General features: G+C 39.6%; 3 protein-coding genes across 3 annotated transcripts in view; all 3 read left to right on the top strand.

The window, feature by feature from the left end:
* Positions 1 to 17360, top strand: part of LOC134674519 (progestin and adipoQ receptor family member 4) — a 68841-nt gene extending 51481 nt beyond the window's left edge. Inside the window, exons 5-6 of the mRNA XM_063532619.1 lie at positions 10606 to 10746; positions 11889 to 17360. Of these exons, the coding sequence (XP_063388689.1) occupies positions 10606 to 10746; positions 11889 to 11954 (207 nt within the window). The 3' untranslated portion in view covers positions 11955 to 17360. The remainder of the gene's footprint in view (positions 1 to 10605; positions 10747 to 11888) is intronic.
* A 532-nt stretch (positions 17361 to 17892) lies between these two features.
* Positions 17893 to 21073, top strand: LOC134672387 (scolexin B-like). Its single transcript, XM_063530263.1, has 2 exons — positions 17893 to 18040; positions 20919 to 21073. Exons 1-2 carry the CDS (start codon positions 17920 to 17922, stop codon positions 21071 to 21073), a joined length of 276 nt encoding a protein of 91 aa, XP_063386333.1. The 5' UTR covers positions 17893 to 17919.
* LOC134672384 (scolexin B-like) lies at positions 21072 to 24941 on the top strand (the record flags this gene model as incomplete). The annotated part of the gene is made up of 5 exons (XM_063530249.1): positions 21072 to 21220; positions 21669 to 21822; positions 23246 to 23398; positions 24409 to 24546; positions 24736 to 24941. Coding segments are annotated over 5 exons (762 nt in total), but the record flags the coding sequence as incomplete, so codon positions are not given.
* Positions 24942 to 26426: the final 1485 nt, after the last annotated feature.

The raw sequence follows: 26426 nt of genomic DNA, 5'->3' as shown, positions 1-26426 counted from the left end.
TTTGTCACGTTGCAGTTAATTTCACCCGTATATTTATACTTCACAAATATAATGTTTCAAACCAAAATAAGCTTATTTAGGCTTACAAGATTCTAACGTTCGACCAATATAAGCCTATGTAGGCTTACAAGATACTTACGTTCAACCAATATAAGCCTATGTAGGCTTACAAGATACTTACGTAAAAGCGATATTAGCCTAAAGCAGCTTAATATAGTTTTGAAAAAGATTACTGTGAATGCAAACAACATTCAATTAGACTGATATTAGAACGATATTAAAATAAATACGCTTATGCTTTGTGCCCAAACCCGGGCTTATACGATGATATAAAATCAATATAAGAGCGACAAAATTGTAGTCTAGAGACTGTTGTTAGCGTGATTTTGCTAGTTGGGTACTGATCGATATTTCTAAAGGATAGCCATAGACACAAATTGAAGACAGCAAATGTTTTAACAATCCTCAATGTCTTATGTCTTTGTCAACAACTTTGTTACAATTTAGCTCAAGTGTTTGAGGGTGCTGGAGATCATAATTAATTGGTAATTAGATCTTCAAGCATTACTCGACTACTTCAAATTATTATAGTTTTAAATTGACGGAGTTCACGCTTTTAAACTCTCTTATTAAAAAAAGACTTGTTAAAGACTTTTTAGATGCGTGTGCGGTCGGATTGCGTGAAACAAACATCTTCTCCTTCATGGATATAATAATGCAATGAATAAATGATAATAATGTGCGAATTTGTGGTCGACAATGTCGACATGTCTGAAACTCGTTTCAGGACCACACATCATCCTATTATATGAGGCCGGTCATATAGTGTGGGATATCTTCTAGAGATGTTGATTTACAAGCCGTAATTTGGTTATTTTAAAATCTTGAGTCTATATCTATTAAATTTATGTAAGCTTTCGAGATCATTAGCCTTGTTACATCGCTTATCAACAAATAGGATTGAAAAATATGATTAAAATAATTATATAATTGAGATATAAAACCTAAATGCATATATGTTTATTTTTTATATCAAATTCTATAAAGTTATGTACTCACTGAGTATAATTGCATGAATTCTATAGTAATTTAAATTGTATTAATTACTCGTAATGCATGTTAATTATAAGATGTAATAATGTTTTGAAAAGATGTGTCCCGCCGAGTTTGTTGCCGGTCCCATATTGGGATACCCTCCTCCAATTGAGGGGGGATTTAAATCTTCTCGGGGCAGAGGTGTACGGTTGGAGCCGGTAAAGGTTTATTTGACGTTCATAAGCGCATTGTAATATGCCTACTTGAATAAACTATTTTTTATCTTTTATCTTTTTTATCTTTAAATGTGATTTTGGTGTAAGCATTATTGAATTCGGCGACGCAAATTGATTTCAGTGCCTGCACATGATTTCGGTGTTTTTTAAATCTCAAATATCTTGAAAACTATAAGGTTCTAATGGAGGCCTCCACTACCAATATTTTTTATATTAAGGGTAGATTTTAGGAAATAAACTCGCATATTATATAAGTAAAAAAAAAAATTTGGCACCGAAGTCAGGCACCGAATGTCATCTCTGAGAATCGCCCAATTATAATAATTCAGCCTATATACATCCCACTTAGGCCGGAGCCAAACTGCTGCGCACGCTACATCCACGGCCCACGTTTTAATGCAAACCATGGGCAAGCCCACGAAATTTTGTATAGGAACGTGGGTCGTGTACATAGCGTGCGCAGCAGTGGGGCTCCGGCCTTACACTTGGACTATCGTCCCCGCGCTGGCCAAAACCGAGCTGGGTTGGGGACTACGGAACGGACTACACATACCTACACCTAAAATATCTAGAATTTTTTCGAAAACGTATGCAGGTTTCCTCGCGATGTTTTCTTTCACCGAGAAGCTGGTAGTAAATATCAAATGTATGTGAGTCATTACCTGAGAATATATATCTATGGTTGCGTCTAATAGCCATGACTCTTCATACTTTTCGTTTGTAGCCTACATAATATAGGTACCTATGTATGCTTCGTTCGTTTTCGGTCGCGGCAGACAAATACGAACGCCGTCCGGTTAGACCGCAGACATAATTAACTCATTGGTTCGAGCCAGCCAGGGTTTGAAACCGCGACCTCCGGATAGACCGGACCCTATACTATATTATTTATATTTCCAACTTTTAATGATGAGACGCCTTTAAGACTGCCTAAGTGCTAAGAACATGTTTATTTGTGTTTTGAATATTATTTCAGATGAACAAGTGCAATTCCAAACTATGCCTTGCCTAGTCAACTAAAAAGCCCATCATTTATAGCTAGGACTGATATTTTAATTTAACTTTTGGTTTAGTTGATAGTAAGTGGGAACCCGTTGTGTGTGACAGATTAAGTTTGTTATGCATTTTATTCATACATAGCGCTGTCTTACTCACAAACCGATGATTCTCAGTACATCCCTAATTAATCCCACCGCCTCGCCGTGAGTCAAGGAGGCAATAACCGGTGAAATGTGGCTGAGCCAGCACCGAACCTCCGACCCACCTAGTTGGCGGCGCGCCAACTGGGCTGCTCCGCCAATAAACTAACCTACGAACTTGCACTGACCTTCGCTGAGCGTTAGCACGCGCTAGGCTGAGCTCCCGTAGCGCTGAAGCTTACATCATGGGGCTTAGGTATATTTATCCAATTCAGTTTGATATTATATGTTACTACCTTAAATTGATGGGTAGTTAAGCATATGTGCAAGTAAGTAGGAAAATTCATAAGATAGCACAACACCTACATTAAATGCATCTGTTTAATTATTCGTTTTTTTTCTCGCTTTCCTTCTATTTCGTTTATTTATTTTAAATGTTAAAACGCGGATTAATAGGATTAATTGTGGACGTGCGTAGGGAGTCTGGTTCTGGCTGAAAACAGCGTTAAAGCGTCACTCATGTGGGCGGACGTGCCAATACCGTTTGCTTATTTACATGTTAGAATAGTACTTTTAAATGAGTTTAGTTTTTGTACTTGTGTTTTTTTTTGTAGCTATAAAGCATTTTCATTCATTTATTTTTTTATAAAACTTTTAATTCATACAATATTTAGTTAAATTAATTCACAGACTTTGAGAAGTTTGACGAGTCGAGTTGTTTGTTGTTTTGTTATGCTTTGGGCTCTCAACCTATTAGCTTGTTTTTATCGATGCTATTTCACCATTCCTATTGCTATTCCCGTACACCATGAGTCGAAAAAGAGTGCACAGTAAACAGCCATTTAGGGCCACTTGCACCAACCCACTAACCCAGGTTAACTGGCGGTTAAACTAGGAGTTACCATGGTTACCAGTACAGCTTAACTCTGGTTTACTGGGATGGTGCAATTGGCGCTTAGAAACAATTGTTTTCAGACGAACTCTCTGCCACGGTCACGTACATGTTACCCAGCTACAGATATATTTTGAATTGTATCTTTTATTACTTTTGTGAGCCAAACGGAGCTAAAAAAGAGCTATTATTTTCTAATAAATCAAAACTTTACCCTGTGGCTGTGGTCCAGCTGCAATTTATTACAGTGGTGTTTATGACCCGAGACATAAATAACAAAAATGATTGAGTCTAACTCAAGTGACCCTTAAACAAATCAAACTCTTAGAGTCAGTCTAAGCTAACTTTGCACCGACTTGTTAAGAACAAAGTGGAGGTGGGCCATTTGAAACGAAATTTTGTCATTGATGTTGACCCTTCACACTTTATCATGGCAAATGCCACGCAGAGTTAGTTTGGCCTGACTCTAATTAAAAAGGGAGCACTATCTAAGTGTAAGTGTACGGCCTGGCCTGTGGTGTGACGCCCAACTCGACCGTCCACTCAGGCCTTACACTTAGAGAAATCAGAACATTAAAACAAAAGTACCAACCTACATTATTTTTGTCTGAGGTTAACTACAATTTCTATCAATTAGATGTCCACACATCTGACTTATGTTCTATTATACCTATTTTAAAAAGACAGGTAAAATTAAAGTAATTATTATAATTTAGGTTAATTTTTATAATTAGTTAGTCTTATTTTGTATACCACCAGCTTCCCAAAGTTAAATGAACTGTAATTTTTACAAACTCATGTACTTAAGTCAGATAACAATATAAGCAAACGCGCCGATTTGCTCTAATGACAGGTACGGAACGTATTGTTTCTTATTAAATCTTGAATCAAAAAACCAAACAGAATGGAGGAATTAATAGTCGTCATCCACACACTAGCTATCGGTTCTATTATAGCCACGTTATTATTGCAATAACTAGTCACATTAGTCACTATTATACACAAGAAGTAATTAATCTCAACCGGGTCGTTAGCCACTTCGCATCGATGAGTTCCATCGCTCGGTCGGGCTTCGAGGCTCGGCTCGAGACATTAGCTCGGCGACGTCGCCATTTGTTAGGTTTCACTTCAATTAGGAAAGGCTATCGGGAAAATACATATACCATACATACCCCACTAAGATAGTGTTGTTTGTCACCAACTTGTAATAATAATTGTTATTTAATGTATAATATTTTCGAGCCTCGATAAGATTATATGACCACAACATAGATTGGTAACATATCGAATATCGAACAATAAAACTCCTGTTTTGCTCAAAAATTAAAGGTATACCTACCTATCTAATCCGGCCAGATCTTGTCAAAGTGCTCGTATGAAGCGTACAAGGTTCACCACAGAAAATACAAAACTAAGGCTGGAAAGACTTTTTTCTCTAAGGACCACTTGCACCATTCACTAACCCGGGGTTAGCCCGTTAAACCTGGAGGTACCATGGTTACCAGTACAATTTGACAATGGGTTAAAGGTTTAACCGGTTAACCCCGGGTTAGTGTTATGGCGCAAGTGACGCTTAATGACCAAAATTATGATATATATATTTAAGTATATATTTATCTAATACATTACATATTTACGTCATCGTCTAGTATCCACAACACAAGCCTTATGGGCGCAATGTGGGACTAGGTCGATTAGTGTATAATTTTTAGGGTTCCGTACCCAAAGGGTAAAACGGGACCCTATTACTAAGACTTCGCTGTCCGTCTGTCCGTCTGTCACCAGGCTGTATCTCACGAACCGTGATAGCTAGACAGTTGACATTTTCACAGATGATGTATTTCTGTTGCCGCTATAACAACAAATACTAAAAACAGAATAAAATAAAGATTTAAATGGGGCTCCCATACAACAAACGTGATTTTTGACCAAAGTTAAGCAACGTCGGGAGGGGTCAGTACTTGGATGGGTGACCGTTTTTTTTTGCTTTTTTTTCGTTTTTTTTTGCATTATGGTACGGAACCCTTCGTGCGCGAGTCCGACTCGCACTTGCCCGGTTTTTATTTTGTAGGCGAGTTGTTCTCCTCAGCCCGAACCTGGCCTGGCGCCAGCTCCAATCCCTCGCGAGTAATAAATTACTCGCACCCGTTCCAGATAATCGCCGTACTGTACTCGCCATGTACTCCCGTTGCTTACCGAGCGTATTATAATTTATACTCGAATGCTCAGACAAGTTTATGTGGCCTCGAAGTCCATAACAACCTATTATGCGTAATCGGAGGCTGCAACAAAGGAGTTCGACTCAACAGCCAACGCTTTCTAAGTAATTCGAACAGCAACCCTTCCTACGTGCATCATCGGGACAAACAGGCCATATTTAGTTATAATCCGGGCCAATGGAATATAAATTTAAAAAAGTTTATCATAATATTACAATGTCTTTGTGCGTAGGCTACTTATTTTTGGAAAATAATGTATACCCTTCCCCTGAAACGCGCCTTTAATAACAGGCGAGGCGTAGATAATTGCCCGCGAACAGAGCCAACGAGAAAACTGCCACCTACCTGCACCTGTATATACATCTGCGCTAACCATCATCCTCATCCCGGTCCAGAAGTTCAGTGCGGACTCTGCTTGTGTAGGAACTTTCTGTAATCCACCTCGTACCTCCATCTCGCACGTCAGAACCAAACGCGCTCGTTTACCCCCAAGTTAGAATCTGCCAGACCACTCCGGAAAATAGGTACGGACCGACCCTTTACACTAAAATGTTCTGTAACGAGGGTAATGTTAGATACCTACAATGGAATATAAAGTTTTTCACCACACCAGCTCGGAAAGAATTACTTTGCACTTCAAAAACGAATAGCAAAGTTGCATTTTATCCACATGTGAGGCAAAGTAATCAAAGGCAAATTTTGAGTTGTTTTCTTATGTTTGCTGGTAGAATTGACTTTTAAATGATGATTTTGGATGATAAATATTTAATAACATTCATTTGGATTTGATTTTTGATTTTGTTTAATATTTTACATATAATATTCGCTTCGCGTTGGTGTGGTGAAAAATTTTGTGTTTATTGGTATCAATATTAGCACGAGCGGTTAAACAACAACTTTGCCCCCTTGTAAAACAAATAACTATTATTTTTACATACGGCTAATATTAAAAAGAACGTCTAAACATATCATCGGTCACATATAAACCTTTAGATATAATATTCATTTTTATTAATGTTGAAAACGTAGATAGAACTTGTACATATATATAAGTAGACTGTTTTACATAAAAGTCTTCAACCTACTCGTAAGGTACGAACAATATTATCTCTATACCGCCGACATTAGGTACGTTCTTTTAGATTAGATTATTACTAACTTGGACGTAATGTAATGCCTGTAAACCACTAAGATCAGTTCTTATCCGATTGCCCCCGGAATAAAGAAAGTAAGCGCCTACTTTAGGCATCAACTTAAAATATTAAATCTTTAGGTACAAATCTGAAATAGATTATTACAATACCCTCTTTTGTTATCCCTTGGTTCAGTTTTGTAATAATTGTTGGTGGAGAATGTCATTTGGCATGCTAGACAAAACTGCGACAAGCTGTATGTGGAATTTGCATGGTCACTGTGATAAAAAGACAAACCTTTAAGGGCCATTTCTGTAGGGGAGAGCCTATTATTTGAAGGCATTAGGAACTCTTACTACTAATCTTACGGTCTGATTACCTACGTCGCGCCGACCCGCTCGTAGTTAAACCACAGTTAAACTTTACCGTCCCGTCATTACCTTCCGAATGACGTCGTTACCTTTTTACCTACCTTTTACTGAACATAATTTCTGTAAACATTACCTACATTTAAGGTGCATTACACTCGCAATAACTATTGACATTATTATTTTATTATGTACCCACCGTATGTATACGAGTAATTATTAATGTGCGCCTAACGGATGAAAATTATGTTAAAATATACCTATTTGTAAGTGATGGCCCTTAACTCTGTGAACGTTTGACAGAAGAGAAGTGAATCTAATTACTGTGTAACCCAATTACAGTTGGCGTTTTTATGGATTCCGTAGATGAGAGAGATAGATAACATGGATAGCTCCTAACTATACATTGTAGGGCAACCATATTCTTTTTTTAGTGTTTTTCAGAAAACGGTTAAGCTTTGGAGCATCCGGGACAAACAATTGAGTCATTTTCACAGTTCATTATTTGCCCATAAAGTTGCGTTTAAACTTATTAAAGTTAACGTAACCTAATGGCTCCTCTACATGATGGACCAACGCCGGCCACTCCAAGGGACACAGCCATGCGGTAGAATGAGATAGCAATACCACTTGCTCCCTCTAACGCATAAATGCGTCCCTTAGAGGGGCCGGCGTTGGCCCATCGTGTAGAGGAGCCATAATGTAATGTCTTTGATGACCGTAAAAAACATTTGGAAAAGTTTCTCGCGCGTTCATTTATATGTCCCGTTGGTTGCGTAGCAGGAAAGCAGGATATTTATTTTATATAAATAAGTAGGTTACCAGCGTCAGCAAAAACAAGTTTGGGGGCTTCCCTTCGGAAGTTTGCGACGGGCGAACCGCGGGGCGGGGCCATACTTGCTCTACTCGGAAATGACATAACTATGACGCATTTATCCATCACAACTCGACCGGAGCCTATATAGTATATTTATTATACTTATTTATAAATATGTAGAGGAGAAATAATGGATTTTTATTATAACTAATTTGTAAACTTTAGCTGAATCTCGAATAAATGGTTTTATTAGGTATAATATCCTTTTTATCGCCTGAAAACGGGAAGGGTTTTGATTTAAGTAGGTATGTAGTGTACGAGTACCTATGTACCTATTGTACCTACATATATGCATGATGTTTGTGTTGTGCGTTCCAAAGTGGCTCCACCGTTCTATCAAAACTACTAAGCTGATATCGGTGAATGAAGTGTCAACCGATTTGTTTTTAACTATGACTTTGACTGACATAGGCTACTTAATACATCTGCTTCTAACCGACAGATGATTAAAGATTTTGAAGCGTATTGCTTGTTACTGCATTGTATAAATACAGTAACTACTTATTACTGTATTTATAATAATGCCAAAAACAAACTTCTGTGTTCTTCCCTAAACAACTGTCCACACACGTGCTTATACGCCTTACCACGAGCTTGATACTAACCTGACATTGAGATATTCGCTAACTTACTTTCTATGCATCTCACTCGTCTGACATATTAGTGCGAGCGAGATGTAACGTAGAGCTATTAAAAAAATAGGCGAATTTGTTCAACGCGCACTACAGCTAATTTTAATTACTTCTTCTTAATTCTAATTACTGAATAAGCATTTCAAACATTTCCGATAAAAATACGTTATCTAGCGATTCTTTTTTATTTGGGTACAGGAAATCTACAGTTGAAATGTCACTTCGGAGCCACGGGTAAATAAGATCCGTTTCTTCGAATACCCGTTTATCCGTGGAGACGGATCTCAATTACACGTTTCTTAATTACACGTGCGGAACGGGCCAGAAAACCGTGTACGTGTTATTCGGAAACGGGTATTCGAAACGTGTAAACACGGAGTCGACCGCGAGCCCTACTTCGGAACGCCTAACTCGTTCAATGTGGCAAATTTTGTTCAAGATGGCGATATTGGCCATGCTATAAATACCAGTCTCTCGTTTTAGCCCTCGATCACCAATAGGTACGGGAGTTGAGGAATTTAACCGGCCGTAAGTTGGTTAGCTAGTTAGACATCTAAAACGGGATTAATAGAATGTGCAGATGATTGACACCCTTAGAAAATAGGAAAGCAATTTCGAAAAGATGTTATTGACATTATGATTGACGAGGTTAGTTACATCAAGAAGTTATAGATTTATACGAGTAGGTGTATATAATAGTTCTTATATCAAGAAACTGTTAAAGCAACTAGCCAGCCTCTAATACACGTTTCTTTTTCTGTATAAGATCATGTTATTAATTTTATTATCAACATCTGATGCTGCGAATAGCCTCTATACCTTTGGTTACGGGCGTTACGGCTAGGCCGGCAACTTATTTTAACATGCATGCAGAAGAAAGAATCCCGGATAAGAATTTTTTTTGGACACGCCTTCTCATTATGTTTAAAACACATTTAAGTACCTGTCTTAAAACTAAAAAAATCAAACTAAATAGAGTTAGACCAAGAGAAGTCTGCAACGATTTTAAAGCACACGCAGTGCAAGTGTAATTTATACGTCATAACATAATTTCATAAAAGTTTTTCATCAAAATTTTTGCATACTTTTCTTTGTTTAACTCTAGGTACACTACTGTCAGTTTTACTCATACTGTTCTATCATAGGTATTCACGAAAGGAAGAATGAGCGCGCCACTTATCATATTCTTAAAAAAACTGGTCAAGTGCGAGTCGGACTCGCGTTTCAAGGGTTCCGTACAATAGACTATCATATTTAGAATAATAAGTATAATGAAGTACTGATTTTATTTTTTATTAATTAAGGATTTTGTGGATCTTATATAACATGCTCATGTACTTACAGAATATTGTAAACGGATTTCAATACATTAATACTTTAAAAAAAACTCCTTTATGGACCAATTTTCATATCATAGGGGTCAAGTGCATAATAGGTTGGCGGTTACAACCTCGTACTTACTTATCGCCATAGATAAAGCCCTGTTCTCGTTCTGATATATCGTATGTATGTTTGTTTATTAAATTGAAGGTCAGCATTAAGCATATTTGACCCCATTGCTCCATGTGAAGATTTCTTACTAGATATACACATGTTTGTTACTAATGTGGTATAAAAATAGACCAACCGAGTATGTTATCGACTCAGGGTACTTGAGTAAAAAAACAATTACTTATAATAATATGTACATATAATTGTATACCTACCTAATGTGATATTTGGGTTAAGGCAAACATTATTTACGTAAATAAGCCGAGACAACACTAATTTAGAGACTAGTATGACAAGTTATTCAGTGCCCACTGTTTCCCACTGCTCCATGGGCTCTGTTTAGTGCTATACTTGGCCAGCCTCTCAAGAAGGAGTCCAAGTTATCCGCTATGGCCGACGAGGTCTACCTGATCCCCGGTTAGACTCGTGGGGCTCCCACTCTGTGGTTTACTTGTAAAACACAAGTTGTTGTACGCTAACAACCACAGTTGTTGGTTGTTAGCGTAGTGTGACATAAAGCGATCTATTATGAAATGTTTGCTTTTGTATGCAAGCGTAAAAAATAATGTTCTCCCGGTTGCAGGACGCAGTGTCACTCGGCGGCGGCGTGATCGGCGCCATGCACATCCCCGAGAAGTGGTTCCCGGGCGCCGTGGACCGCTGCCTCAACTCGCACAACATCATGCATGTGCTGGTCGTGCTGGCCGTGTACTCCATGCACCAGGTAAGGCCCCAGCCGGCGGTAGTGTCTCCAGTGGCATAGCTAGGCGTGGGCGAAGTGGGTCGCCCACGGCCTCGCGCCCCAAGAGGGGCCACAGTGCAAGAAAAGGGCCTCGCAGATGCGGCTTCGCCCATGGCTAGATTAGTTCACGTTACGCCACTGGGTGTCTCTATACCCTGGATTACTCCATGCCCCAAGCGTCACTTTACTGTCCCACCTGCGATAGAGTTTTAAAGTAAGTTCGGCTTTGCTTGCCATATCAGAGCTCACGCTCGTAATTAGCTAGGGTCGCCGTTGCCGATTACGGCATGGATAACTATATATAGTCCATGCACAAGACTTGACATGGCTTAACTATAAGTAATTTTCCGCCAGTTAGTAAGAGGCGAGTGGATGTCATCTATATACCTCTTCATCTTAGAGAATGCTCTCTTAGATCTTGTACTGTACCTACCCGGCTGCACAGGCAGCCAAAATCGGACATAAATAAAAGAACAACTCAACGGTTGTAAACACGCACTGTATTTTAATATCTAAATGGGTAATCCCATATCGAAAAAGTGCGTCAGTAATCTCTACTTACCATCAGCTACAGCTGGACATACCAATTATAATGCTCACGACACACGATCACGCATTGGTAATTGAAGTCACGAACATACTCATGTTCTTCGTCTTCCTTACAAAAGGCCAGTCAATATGTGAACAATATGTTAATAAGTGTGATGTGCGATTTACAGTTAGCAGTTGTATGTAGTATGAATTTCCGAGAAACTTCTATGTTGGGAAGGTTATCTAGATCCAGGGATCAGAGATGTTTCGCGGAAACTAGGATATATGTAGAGTACCTTGTTGCAATGTATGTACCTATCTATATTTTCCATGTTGTTTTAAATTCGATCTCATAAAACTTGCTATAAGCAGCTACCACACACGGTATTCTTTGGTTTCTTGGCTTGCTTGATAGCTAACAGAACATATTGTAGAAAGACAGAAACAATACCTAGGCATTTTAACGGGAATGACCTTCTCTCTCTCTCTCTTTGTTTTTTCGCTGCTGTAAGTTTTCTCCACATTCAATCTCGTCTGTCAAGTTGTGTGATGAAAACATTGTAGGTGTAACGAGGGTAAATGTTGTGTTGCAGGTGACGACGCGCGACCTGGCGTGGATGTCGCGCGTGGACTGCCGCGCGCCGCTGCGCACGCTCTGACGGCCCGTCTGCGCGCCCGCCCCCTGTGCCCGACACCTCGCCTCTTCACGATCCGCCTTCTAAGGAACTCCGCTGCAGGCAACGCGACGGCTTGAACGTTCTTACTCATGGTAGCCGCTGGTCACCGGTTGTGAGCTGTGTTAAATCCAATAAGCCGTCAAGTCTTGATAAAAAGTTCAGCTTAGGTCCAACTCACAACATTAAGTTAATTAGGCAATGATGCGGAGTTGTAAGATTTTGCTCCAGTTGACAATTATGGTTACCTTAAGATCTGGATAAGCTTTAGCTTATTCGCTGACCGATGCCGTACGTATAGGTTCTTAATTAGTAACAGTAATAAGACTCATTTAATACACGAAAAAGCCCGTGCTTATAATACCTAAGCGTTATTCGGCTCTATAAAAAGAATGACGAAAATTATATCTTGTCTATCACGCGATCAATGCCATAATCACGCAAGTAAGGCCCAGAACGACATTTTAGATGCTAAATCTGCTTTAATATTGGTGCGGTCCAGATGTGAGATACATATGTATATTTGGATGGAATCATGCGTTATACCTATTATAGTTTACAGGAACATTTCTATGAGATATTGCGTTGCGTGGCTGGTTGAAATTGCTTAGGAGCTGCAATGAGGACCAGCTCCGCCGTGCCGTAGAGAACAGGAAAATGCCCACCTATAGAATTATATGAAGCTAAGTTACTTCTGCCGTATGCTACCAGTGACAATAATGTGCCACTACAATTTATATAATATAAATTGTGCTGTGTCACGTGGACACGTAAGCAAAGTTAAGCTACGGCCAAGGGGCTGCCTCATTTGCTCGTCTATCCAAAGCAATGTTTGTAGTCAGGAAGGTTAGAAGTAAGCCAGTCTTCGGTATTTGTGATATTTTGTATCTAGTAAAAATAATACTTGTATGACTTGAAGAATGACTTACTGAACTTCGGACCTTATTGACTACAAATCCACCATAAGGTAATCATAACAGTTACAATACTGAGGATAATAATTTGTTCAAGTAATATAGATGGCGATGCCGTCATGTTATAAACGAGAATGTTGTTTTTCCACTTTGTAACATGTTGATAGAGTCGCTACAAAAATATCTATCGAACGCTTTCAATATTGACTAACTAAGGAATAGATATAAACTATGCACACTCGTACAGATCTTTAGATCTTCACTTGTTCATATCTGAGAGCATATAAGTAACTTGGTGTAGATATTTTTGCAGCTCTTTGTCAAATCTGTGACACCCAAATATCTTTGAGGAGTGGCTAACTAAGTTAAAGTTTATGTTTATTCCTAGTTATAAATCATTTAATACATAATGTTTATTTTTTTTCACTGAATACGTACTTTTAAAACATATCTGAAGTCTATGTACAAAAATTCCTTGCCGTCATATTGTTAAAAGTACATGAAGATAATAATTATAAATTATAATGCAAAATCGCTGATAGGGGTCGCCTTAGGTTGTATAGCTTTAGTGAAGTATGTTCACTCGTACCATACCGTATTCTCCTGGGATGGACATATCCGCCTAATAATGTTGCCGACGTGTAGTTTGTTGTTAATGTCTATTTGGTTGATTTGGAACGAAGGCAAATATCGCAACTGACCAAAATAAGCTCGTCCTTGTCGAGGCAGGAGACGGTATGGACGGTGTCCCGCTTTAGTGCTCCTTCCTCGCTCGATACTATACAACTAACAAGCTATTAGAACACCTCCACTTCTTGACGCCTTTGGAATTGGTAACGAAATGTGCATTACGAGTATCAAGATTGTTCAAATCATTCCAAACACGAGAAATTCGTATGAATGAGAGCAATCTGTGACTTAAAAAAGTTATAAATATATTTTGTAGTAGACAATATCACGGCCTACGAATTCGGATTTAGAATAGATTGCAATGTTGATAGTTAGTTGGTTTCAATTGATTTGTCGAAGGCACCTTCCTGTAAGAACCTGTGCCGAAGCCACTTTTAACAATAACTAGATCTTTAAAAATAGGTAGATAGCGTTTCCTCGTACTTAATACATAGCTAATTAGAAGTAAGTTTGAGACTTAACGACTTTTTTCTGTAATTTGTAGTCGCAGAGGTAAACGTGGCGGGTGAGGACCCGTCCGCGAACGGAACTTCATCAAGGGTAGAAACGTTCATTATCAATACGGGTATCACCGCACTTGTAGACGCCGGAAAGAAATGAGCAAATGTCTAAACTTAATACCGGCTGATAAGGTTGGGTCGTCCGGAACGACAAGAATGACGTTTTTATTGGTCTTTTAACAGGTCATATCCTAACGCTTTAACCCTTTGACCGCCGAAGACGTTAACAGACGTGCACGTAATATCAACCTTTTTAGCTTTCCGATAAGGTTTACAATGGCTCGTTGTATATTACAGGGTGTTTGGTACTAGACGAGGCGTTCGATGGCTTAATTTTTTTTCTGTCCGATGACGATTAAGGGTCAGCCAAACCGTCTGTCACCGTTAAAGCGTTTGCAAAATTTATTTGTATGGGAAATTCCATACTTCCCTGCTGTTTGACGTTAATCAGTTTGTTAAATGTGGTTGGTGCAACTGGGCCTTAGTCTACATATACGGTGAAACCCTAAATTGGCAGACCACGAAGTCAACAGATAATGTAATACTTAGGTATATGAGATTCCACTTAATAACCCTCAAGTTACACATACATATTAATGATTTTCATCACACTTGCGAGGAAATTATCTACGTCTTTATGTCATAAACGTTGCAACCAATTGACAGTTAGTGGTCCCGCTTAACGTGATTTATAATGCGAGGCAAGTAAAGAAAAGGACTATTTGGTGTACATACACGACAAAGATATTACCTATAGGTAAGTAGTGTATAAAATATGGTTTAAGTAATATAAAAAGACAGCTAATAAACGTTTTACTTTTACCTAGTTATGTCCATAAACAAATGGTTATAAGACTTATACTTAAGACGACTTGTAAGTGACAAAATTGTAAAGGAAAAGTCGATCGATTACTCCCATGGGAGTTATGTTATATCAGCTATAACTGTCGGCACAAATGCGTGCGACAACACCTTACTAGCAGCAAGTGTGATGAAAACAAAATTATCAAAGTTGTTGCTTTAAGAAGTGTTCAAGTGCCGATCAGTTGAATCCGTTCATAGCTCATTCTGTAACATCCCACACCAACTTCATACACGTAATAAAGCGGGTTTTTAATAAAAAAATTGTGCAGATACGATTGCTGCTAATGATATGCATAGTATTTAAGAATTACTACAATGAATTCATACATTTTTATTCACTCAATCTGTCCTTTCTAGAAAATAGCTTTAGACTACCTTTTTCAAGGTGCCAGAGGTACCAGTGATCTTACTATTCCTCCACATTCGTATGTTTTCATCGTGAGAAAATCAGTACGAAAATTTATACTTGGTACTCCATGACATTGACAAGTCATTTAATAAGGTTGTTTCGGGGAACTTGGGAGACTCCGTTGCTAGTAACTTTGGTTTCGCCTGCCGAGTAATCGTAATTATGAGTAGCTGTTATAATGCTGCTATACATAATGTATATAAAACAAATACATATTGGGCATTCAAAATAACCAGATAATTATGACTAATTTTTCTGCGAATTTCACCTTGATTATATCGGTTCCAAGGTGATCGACGAGCTTTCTGGGTCGGTGGCGTCCGGCAACACGGACATCGTGAGGTGTAAATATGTAAATAGCTATCTACCACAAGTTGATCATGATAAATATGCCATGCCCTCATATATTTAGAAGGCTCACCGCACACATGGTTATACAGCCAAGTAATAACACCTACCGATCTAGCATGAGATGAGTTCTCGACTTCTCGCGCGCGACTCCATCCATACATCTAGCGCGACTTCAAGTATGGACTCGCACGCGAGAATGCAACTCATGCAAGACCGCCACTGGTACATTGTACATCCGAGGAAAAATATGAAAATGTTCGAGCTAATAAGCGTGTTTGAGCCAGGGCTTATAGGCCAGTTTTTCCTCCGACCTAGATTGTCCATTATTGAATGATTTCAACTTACACGGCAGGTGGAACAGAGCCTTATTACAACATTGTTATAACCTAATTCTTTGAGTGACCAATGAGCGGTATATTTTTGTATTTTCGGTGTTGTTTGCTTCGCAGCTTGTTTGCGAGTGAGCATCGCGGGTGGACTAGATTACCTTCGCTAGTTTAATAGTCTTAATCCAATAAACTAGTCGTAACTTACAGTAGTACGAGTAGATAGGTAGATTACAAGCAATAAATAATAGACAAAAATTATTGTTGGAAATTTGACAAAAGTAGCAGAGAAACATTAAATAATGAAGGTATACTTTACACAGCAATTGTTGAAATTTTTTACCGCGTCTTTTGATAGCAATTCTACTTTTGTCAAAGTTCTGTTGTTTTGATTATTAATTTAACATGAAGGTAGTAGTGTTACATAAATCGAAAAGTGTACTTGAGGTTTTTTACTAGATGTTAGAACGAACGCACCTCTGTTGTGCCGTCGCCGGCGTCTACATATAATTATTACTTATTTATAACATCACTCATATTTTTGGAAAGTGATATTCCGACAACGTGTTTACAATAGAATATCATTTATTTTTCTGTAAAATTACTTACCTCCTCTACTCAGATGTTGACCTCGTACCTACCTACTTATTTTTGATCATTGAAAGTTATTGGACTAATCTTTGAATAGTACTTTTAGGGCTGTTATTTAAGTTGTTGATATTGTGAATTTAACAATCTTCTTGCCTAAATATCAATTATTTACACGATTATTATATCATTAACTTAATCCACGTTTTTATAAGTAGGTGACTTGTAGAAACCAATAAAATTGTTTGAAATGAGGTAATTATAGCGTACGTTGACGACAAGCCCACCCTGCTCGCCCTGCCGGCCTAGCCAAGGTGACAATCGCTATCGCTTCGACAACGAAACGCTTTGTGTCTCTCTATCACTCTTCCTTATAAGTGCGACAGTGACAGTTGCGTTTTGATCGCTACGGAGCGTTAGCGATTGGCAGGTTGGCTACGCGTGCTGGACTCCCTGGACCTGGTTATGGTTTCCTTAGATGTTCGGAGAATGATATTTTGAATAGGTTACGTTAAATAGTGAATGTAGAAGTGATATTCAAGAGCAATATAACAGTATTTAGTGTATTAAATATACCTCTCATTTTACATGTTTAGTTTATTTGGCATACTTAATGGTTTGTATCTAACTTAATAACGCAAATCCGTCTTGGATATATTTTACCTAGTTGTAAAGACCTATGATCAAATTCTCAAATTGTAGCCATTGACGAGAAGGTAACCCTATTAATTAAATTTTATTTGACTCAATGTTGTCTTTCATTTGTTTTACCTTTTTGAGAGCGTAAGTCGTTACATATCGTTTTATAACCCGCTATTAAAATATTTACTTATTTAACCTCTCCCTTTGCTTGATTGGAAATGTCGAATTAAGGCGGAAGTGACTCTCCCTTTATTTGCGATTGTTGCTAAATAAATAGTAAATATATAAATAAATAAATAATGGATGTTTCATACATTTTGCTGGTCTGATGTTAAAATTTCCTATGGGAGAGTCAATTTTTTTTTGCGATTTCTGGGTTGGTCCCATAGTAAAAGTTGCTCAGTATGACCTAAACATTAATGCGTCTCTTTCTTTGCCTTTCGTTCTGATACATACTGTATTATAATTACGGTAAATAATTAAGCTAATGTGGTTTTGTATAGGTAAGAGAAAACAAGTACACAAACAAAACTCCGAAGCGCAAGCAATTAAATCACAAATAGATACTCCCCAATAACAAGCAATTAAATATGCATCTAACGATCATAAGAATTTATATAAAGGCTCTACTGATATAGACAGGTCTAGTCAGTGGGTAGTGTGACGATGAATGCGTTAGTAAGATTGTGTGTGATGCTCGCGTTGTGCCGCGGCGCCCTGGCGCGGCCGGAGAACCGGACCGACACAACCACCACCCACTCCGGTCCGCCGGAAGTAACTGAAAACCGTGAGTAACTTTAAATCAATAACCACCAATATTAGGTAAATGTAACTCTGCAAGCACACTACCAACCAATATTATATAAGTATAACGGTTCTTAAAAGAAGCAAAATGAAAAACAAGATTAAAAGCAGCTTAAAGGATATTCTTGTAATTTTTGGATGCCAATAAGTAACACGTTTATAGCATATTTACCTACTGTTTCATTTGTCACAATTAACGGAGCCTTTAACAAGTCGGTTGATAATCAACAATTTTGCATACTAATGATGTGAAAAAAAGTGTTAGAGTGACGATGAGTGCGATAGTAAAATGTAGAGATCATGTGTGTGTAAGTAGTGCTCACGTTACAGTGACACGCGGCCGCGGGGCTCTGGTGTGGCCGGATGCGGCGTGTAACTTTGGATGCCCCCCTGCCTACCCACCGGGGGGTGGCGGATGGCTACAGGGCTGGATTGGTTTAGCTTTACGTATACTACATCTGTGCTAAGTGAATTCATCCGATACCAAAATTTGCACCTTATGACACTACTTCTCAGGCTATAGGTAGATCGATACAACCATTACTTACTGACTCTAGTTGGACGGAAGTACCTAACTGAAAACCGTCAATAAGATCAACAAGGTATAATTTTAATTATATATTAGTACATATGTATTTTTAATTATATATCAGCATTTTTTTATGGCGGCGCTGGTATCTAAATATCTATACTTATTGGCTATTGCATTTTCAATAACATGACTGCATAAAATAATGATGACCATACACTTGGAAGGATCAGAATGGTTGAGCAAATACGATGACACAAAATCATTTGCCGGCCTGATACCTACTCACGGCAAGTATATACCTACCTATCATTAGCGGATCACAACATTGTGCATCGCTAACCAGTTTAATGTGACTATATGAGTGATCTATTTAAAGGTCATTATTATCTTATCATGTTCCCACAAGTGTATATATTTTTCAGTCAATTAAAATGCCAACAATTTGATTATTAAGCTGGTAGGAATATTTCTGCTGTTAAAATGGAAAATGCCCGTGGTTTGGTAAAACTGGTAGAGTGGTGGAATATTGTACGCCTCCAAGGAGGCTGGCTGATTGTAAATGACTAATAATCAGGTGGTACCACAGATAAAAATGGATGGCTAATTTAATTCTTTTTGAAAATGTCACTAGGCAGATACCAAGCACCATATAGGCCCTTAGCGCTAAACGAAAAAATAAAAATATCGGGATGACAGACGCTACGAAAACTCACGTGACTATTTCCGTACATTATTCGATTGGCGTGTAGCAATAAATTTATCAATAATTGTCATCTTGGCTAGGCCCCCCATTTTGCACTGGTTATCTGTAGGTACCTAATGGCTGCCGAGCTATTCAGTTCCTACCACCCTCCGCAAAAAATAATGGCTCGTCCCATTGGCAACCGAAAATGCATCCATTCCACATTTTCGCTATTTGTCGGGTAGCAATGGTTTGAAGATGCGATATAGGTACGTAAAGTCAGCTGCAGAGAAAAGGTACCATCGCTACATAGAAGTTTGTATGCAGGGGTGGTACCTTTTCTCTGCAGCTGACTGTACCTTTTATGAGCGATGTATACATTCGTTGAATAAGTACTTAAATGATAATTACGTTTCAAAATTTTAAGTGGCGCAACCAGTGGTTACGTTATTTACGATACAAGTGCGGAAAACAGAAACGTGTACGCGTACCTATTCGTACGTGTATCGTACAACGTTTTACAGTACATATGACCCTTAAAAATTTTGACATCGCACGAAAAGTGCTATTTTACTTTTACGCAGTAGTGCGGGAAAATAGGACCATATGTACTGTAAAATATTTTTCATATCGCTAATCATCTGAGCTGGAATTAATTATATAATATTGTACGCGTAGTTGGTGTTCTGACGTACCTACTAAAACTTCCTTAAAAATCACTCTATATTGAAAACCGCATAAGAATCCGTTCCTTAGTTTTTGAGGTTATCGCGAACATAAACGCGGCGGAGGACTTTGTTTTATACGGTGTATTGATTGATTTACATGTCTAATTTTAAGTACAATAATTTATTTATAATGCCACTTCCAAGATCGCTTATATAAATAAATAAATATTAGGGGACGTCTTATTTCTTCGTTAACCACTCTACTATTACACAGATCAACCTAGCAAAACTAAGCAAAGCTTGTACTATGGATACGTGTCCTTCAAAAATATTAGAAACGTTGACAATTCACTTCATATACGACCGATTTTTCAAGCAGTAAATTATAAATAGTGTAACAGTTAGTCTCGCCACTCGTCACAGATAGGTATTCCAAATCCCACGGTCATATTGCGCATGCGTTCCATTGTTGTAAATGTGACAAATTCTATCGATAACCAGCCGAGCGAATAATAGATCTTACGCACACTCATTCTCAATATCTTGCAAAACTCTATTGAATATGTTAGATCGTCGCGTTGCTACTTTTCCAAGAAAAAACGCATTAAATCTAGTGAAACGCTAGAATTAGAATATGATTACGGCAAACACTAATGTACCTAGCTAGGTTTAACAAAAAGTAAACGTTCCCAAACGACACCAGGCGCAATAAGCAGTCACTCAAATTCCACGCTGCTATTTTTGTTCACCATATAGGCCAACTAACAAGAATTAACCGTTTAAACTCGGAGTTAAAATAGTATATTAAACGGTTAACTCAGAGTTATTTGGCTAGCCCGGGAACGCGCAAGTGGCCCTAAGTGCTACATCAAGTATGGCACTCCTAAGGGATATGTACATATATGCATTGTCACTATCAATTATAATAATGGTATAAAGTTTCGTTTAATATGACAGTCGATGCCCGTCCAACTTGCAGCTATCCCCAAACGCCCGAAGAACGACACGGCGACGGCGGTGCACCGGCGGATCCCGTCGGCCGTGCTGTTCGGCGGCACGTGCGGCGGCACCGTCATCAGCGAGCGCTGGGTGCTCACCGCGGCGCACTGGTCAGTCTTTAATGAAACATTATAGGACCGTCCAACTTGCAGCTGTCCCCAAACCCCCGAAGAACGACACGGCGACGGCGGTGCACCGGCGGATCCCGTCGGCCGTGCTGTTCGGCGGCACGTGCGGCGGCACCGTCATCAGCGAGCGCTGGGTGCTCACCGCGGCGCACTGGTCAGTCTTTAATGAAACATTATAGGACCGTCCAACTTGCAGCTGTCCCCAAACCCCCGAAGAACGACACGGCGACGGCGGTGCACCGGCGGATCCCGTCGGCCGTGCTGTTCGGCGGCACGTGCGGCGGCACCGTCATCAGCGAGCGCTGGGTGCTCACCGCGGCGCACTGCTCAGTCCTTAATGAAACATTATAGGACCGTCCAACTTGCAGCAGTCCCCAAATCCCTTACGAATGATTTATTCGTTTTCTGCTATACCTACAATACAGAGAGATCTGATTGAGATTGATCTGATCTGATCTTGAACTTTTTGACAGTGCGAGCCATATGGTTTGGTCTTGGAAACATTTTTCATGAATACTTTTAACGCGTAGTCTGATCCGGTACTTTTGACGCTGACAGTACCTAATATCAATTCCAAAATAAAATAAAATATTTTTTTTCAGCACAATCTTCTCAGGGGCGGACTACGTGGTGGCGGGCACGGGCCACACCGACGACGACAGTGGCGTGCAGAGATCCGTGAAGCGGCTCGTGGTGCACCCGCGCTTCACCGTCGGCCCTTATTGGCTGAGAGCTGAGGACTTCAACATCACCCAGGTACGCTTTATCCCTTTAACCCTTCAAGTGGCGCCAGCGAAAACGCGAAAAGTAGTCAAGTGGCGTCACGGATTTGTGCAAAAGCAGTCACGTGGCGGGGCCCCGGTGGGTGGTAAGCGGAGTTCAAAATAATTTTACAATATCGCCGATTTAAGCTTTTCTATATTTGAAAGTATAAATCACATATCGTTATAATCAGCGGTAAATACGCTATTTGAATATAGCAATTGAATTATTATAATGTTTATACTATGATAATAGCGCCTTTCGATCTGGCAACCCTACATCAACGCGTGAGTGGTGGGCCGCCAGTTTACTGCTTTTCGATCCGACCATCAACGGGTTGGCCGCCACTTGAAGGGTTAACGAACCAAGTTCAATAATATCTACAATCAAGCCTTATTGCCACTTCATAGTACTGCAAACTGCATAAGAAAATGTTATAGCGCGGTCATTGATGCTTTACAATATAGATGGACACAGTATACAGTCGTCATTAGATATCGATATATTTGATGATGAGCACCCTGGCCGCTCCGATGAGCGGCCAGGGTGCAGGCAGTTGATCCACGTGCTGAAATGTGAGTTCACTCTCCACGGGAGTTGCAAGCGTTTATATTATAGGCTTCGGTCCGTACTGCTGCTTGCCTCCGTCATTTTAATTTCTACTTCTTGAGTTGAGTTGAGTGAGTTTCTTGTTTGCATCATAAAAAGAACTGGATTTATTCGGCGATTTAATCGTAACATTACATCCACGGAATAGGCACATAGGCTTAATGAAAGTTGCTGTGATTTACTAGCAGTAAAAAAGTGGCGTCCATGCACTTCCTTAATAATAGACCCTTTAATATTGTGGCGGCGAAAGATCGAAAATACTCTAGGAATTTATTGGTATTTAAGTTAGGTACCTACCTAAATAGTTCAGCTGATACTGGGAGAGGTCATCACGACGCCCCCAGGCCGAATGATTGGATACATGGGCTAACAGAAAAGAAAAAAACACACCATTGTGAAGTAGTTCGACGAAGAATATTACGTTCGACACAAAAAAGGGTTTTTCCTAAGTGCAGAATTATCTACATCGCTCGGGACGACAAATGACAGCAAATAATACCTATATCCGGCTCCTTAGGTACACGCAGAAAATACTAACCATTTAACATTTTACTGCGACCTTATGTTTTATGTGTTTATCAACATACTTTAACCAATGTAATCTAACCCAACGGCGTTACAGGATGTCTTTTTAAAAAGTTTGAAAAAAAGAAAATATTTTTTCAGAAAAACACGTTATGTCTAATGAAAATTTGGCAAATAAAACAAAGGAAAACATTTTTCCAAGCTGCGAATGTAGCAACATAAATTAATACCCCTCTAAGATAAGGATTAATCACGAATTAATAGGTACATGTTCGGTTGTCAGGTGGGCGCACACTGGGACTTCCTGCTGGCCGAGCTGGAGGAGCCACTGCCGCTAGACGGAGTGAACATCTCGGCCGTGCTGCTCGACGACGAGGGCTATCTGCACCACGGCACGCTAGTGGCCTACGCGGGCTACGGAGCAGCGCGGCATGGCGTGAGTACCTCACAGTTGTCAGGTCGGCGCACACTGGGACTTCCTGCTGGCGGAGCTGGAGGAGCCACTGCCGCTGGACGGAGTGAACAGCTCGGCCGTGCTGCTCGACGACGACGGCTATTTGCACCACGGCACGCTAATAGTGGCCTACGCGGGCTACGGAGCGGCGCGCCATGGCGTGAGTACCACACAGTTGTCAGGTCGGCGCACACTGGGACTTCCTGCTGCCGGAGCTGGAGAAGCCACTGCCGCTGGACGGAGTGAACATCTCGGCCGTGCTGCTCGACGACGAGGGCTACCTGCACCACGGCACGCTAGTGGCCTACGCTGGCTACGGAGCGGCGCGCCATGGCGTGAGTAGGTACCTCACAGTTGGCGAGCCTGCCTGCTACAACTGGTGAAACCCTTCCGCTTGGCAGCGCGTAGGTGCACGCTAGCAGTTAGAACAGCGATTTTATTGTTGAAAATTTGTATACGCTTATAAACAAAACAAAAGCACCTTCTCTTGAATATGTGGATCTAACTATGCAAGAATAAGCATACCCACATATATATAGCTTAACTACATAAACCATACGTTGCCACCTCCAGCGATCAGTTAATTTTCTTATATGGAGCCTCCATGGAGCCATGGCATTTCATTCATCATGAAAAAGTACATTTTTGATAAAATTAAGTAGGTACCTATTAAGTGTAAGTACTAGTATACTAAACATTATCATTTTAGTACCACTTATTATTGAACGCGTCATTAATATGCGTAAGCGTAGTGAAATTGACCGTGACAGTACAGTGGAACGGCGAAATAAATGCTTTAAATAACGAATTATTCCGTTCGGTTTGGGTTATGAATCATAACTTATGATTACTTACCGAATTTACATATAAGCTTTGTGAAAAGTGCGACATTGATCGTCTCAAAACTTGTAAGTAAGACTCATACGTAACGACCATACGCTCTCAGAGCTTGAAGCTAATTATTGTAGTTAATAAGAGATGTTTGATTCTAGGAGACGATGCGCGAAGAGATGCATCTCATGGAGCTAGAGACGATAGACAACGATGCTTGCGCTAGCATGGAGCAGTTCAGCCCTGAAGATATGTTTTGCGCCAAGGGCCGTCCGCCCAGGTTCGACTCCGCGTGCAATGTAAGTACCCACCATCCCTCTGTCTATATTTCAGGAAAACTTTCTAGCAACACAGAGTAAGGTATACGTACAGGTATGGTAGGTACATACCTACATATGTTTTACCGGAGAACCTTGCAATTTTCTGTCAGCAATCGTCAGTCAGCGTGGGTCAGATATATGTTTTTATTTTAATACTGACCTTTTCAGGGTGATAGCGGTAGTGGCCTGGTGACGGAGGGCGAAGGTCCGCGGAGGCTGGTGGGCGTGGCGTCGTGGGTACAGGATGACGCGCGCGAGTGCGCCCCTGGCAAGCTCGTCGTGTTCTCGCGCGTGTCTGCCGTGCGGGACTGGATCAAACAGGTCACTGGCATTTAGAACACAACTCCAGCAGCAGCGGGCTGCCGATGGACGGCGCGGGCCCGGAGAGGCTGCAGGTCAAGGCGTCGAGCTGCCACTGCATACCCAGTCCTCAATGCAAGCAGGGGCAGGGAACCAACATATTCTATATTGTGATGCAACAAAGAATATTTATAATACTTAACATACCGATAAGCCCAAAGAGTCCAAAGACTGCAACGTCCTTACAATTCCATTAATCTACATTAACGTTAATGGGCCACTAAAACATAATAAGAATTGTAACCTCTAGTAGAGGTATGATGTATGTAACATCGCGTAATTATACTCATTACGGTTAAGTTTAACTTTATCACATTTACATTATTAATAATACAGTATATGTATATCAGAACGAAAGGCCAAGAAAGAAACCAATTAATGTTTAGGTCTTACTGAGCAACTTTTACTATGTATATGGGACCAACCCCGAAAACGCAGAAAAAAATTGGATGTTTCATACATTTTGCTGGGGCCCGATTTTTGAAATTCGACCACTCGATTTCGTGTATTTCGTTAAATAATATCTCCACTACTAGGCTTTTAAATTATACTAATAGAATTGAAATCGAGTGGTCAATACCAATAGATTCCAAATTTCGATCGCTCGTGTTTAAAAAATTAGCATTTCGCCATTTTCCACCGATTTTCGAGTGACGAAATCGAGCGATCGAAATTCAAAAATTGGCCCCCTGGTCTCATGTTGAAATTTCCTATGGGTGAGTCAATTTTTTTTTCGCGATTTCGGAGTTGGTCTTATCTTATAATTAAAGTTGCTCAGTATGATCTCAACATGAATGGGTCTCTTTCTTGGCCTTTCGTTCTGATACATACTGTATATAAATAAAACCGTCACCCAAAAGTATAAAGGAATACCTACTACCTAATAGGTAGTACCTATGGTGGTTTGCTACCAAAGGTTTTAAAATACAAATATTAAAATAATTTTATTTACGTATGCATAAATGTATTTGTGTTTTAAATGTATTTTATCATTATTTAGTGCCTATCGTTCTTAGTAAAATGTTAAATGTACAAAGACAAGTAATAAAATAAAACCTTTTGAATGTAAAGAGACTGATGGGTTAGTACCTATTTATAAACGTGTGCAAAGAATAGAAAAACACTATTGTTTGTGATTCATTGGTTACAATAAAATTTTATATTAGTAGAAAAATACATGTGCATTATTCCAAGAACTAAGTAGATAGGTACCTACATATGTTGCAAACGCATAAAATTTGCATAATACATAAGGAAATACGTTGCAAGCATCTTTAACAGATCTCTCAAGTTGCTGATTTACATCGATGACTAGATATTTCTTCAAAATAAGAGTAATTTTTACGAAAACTAAATCAAAAACTTTTGTTGATATTCCCACTAAGTTACAACGAAGCAAGTACCGGTTCTCAACAAAAAAGCCAAAAAAACATATGACTTTACTACGAAAGGGAAGGTCGACCATGTCCGTAAACACGACGGCAACGTCTAATCGACGC

The sequence above is a fragment of the Cydia fagiglandana genome, chromosome 2 (genome assembly GCF_963556715.1).
Source record: "Cydia fagiglandana chromosome 2, ilCydFagi1.1, whole genome shotgun sequence".
Lineage (NCBI taxonomy): Eukaryota > Metazoa > Arthropoda > Insecta > Lepidoptera > Tortricidae > Cydia > Cydia fagiglandana.
This window is presented reverse-complemented; position numbering and strand designations above follow the sequence as displayed.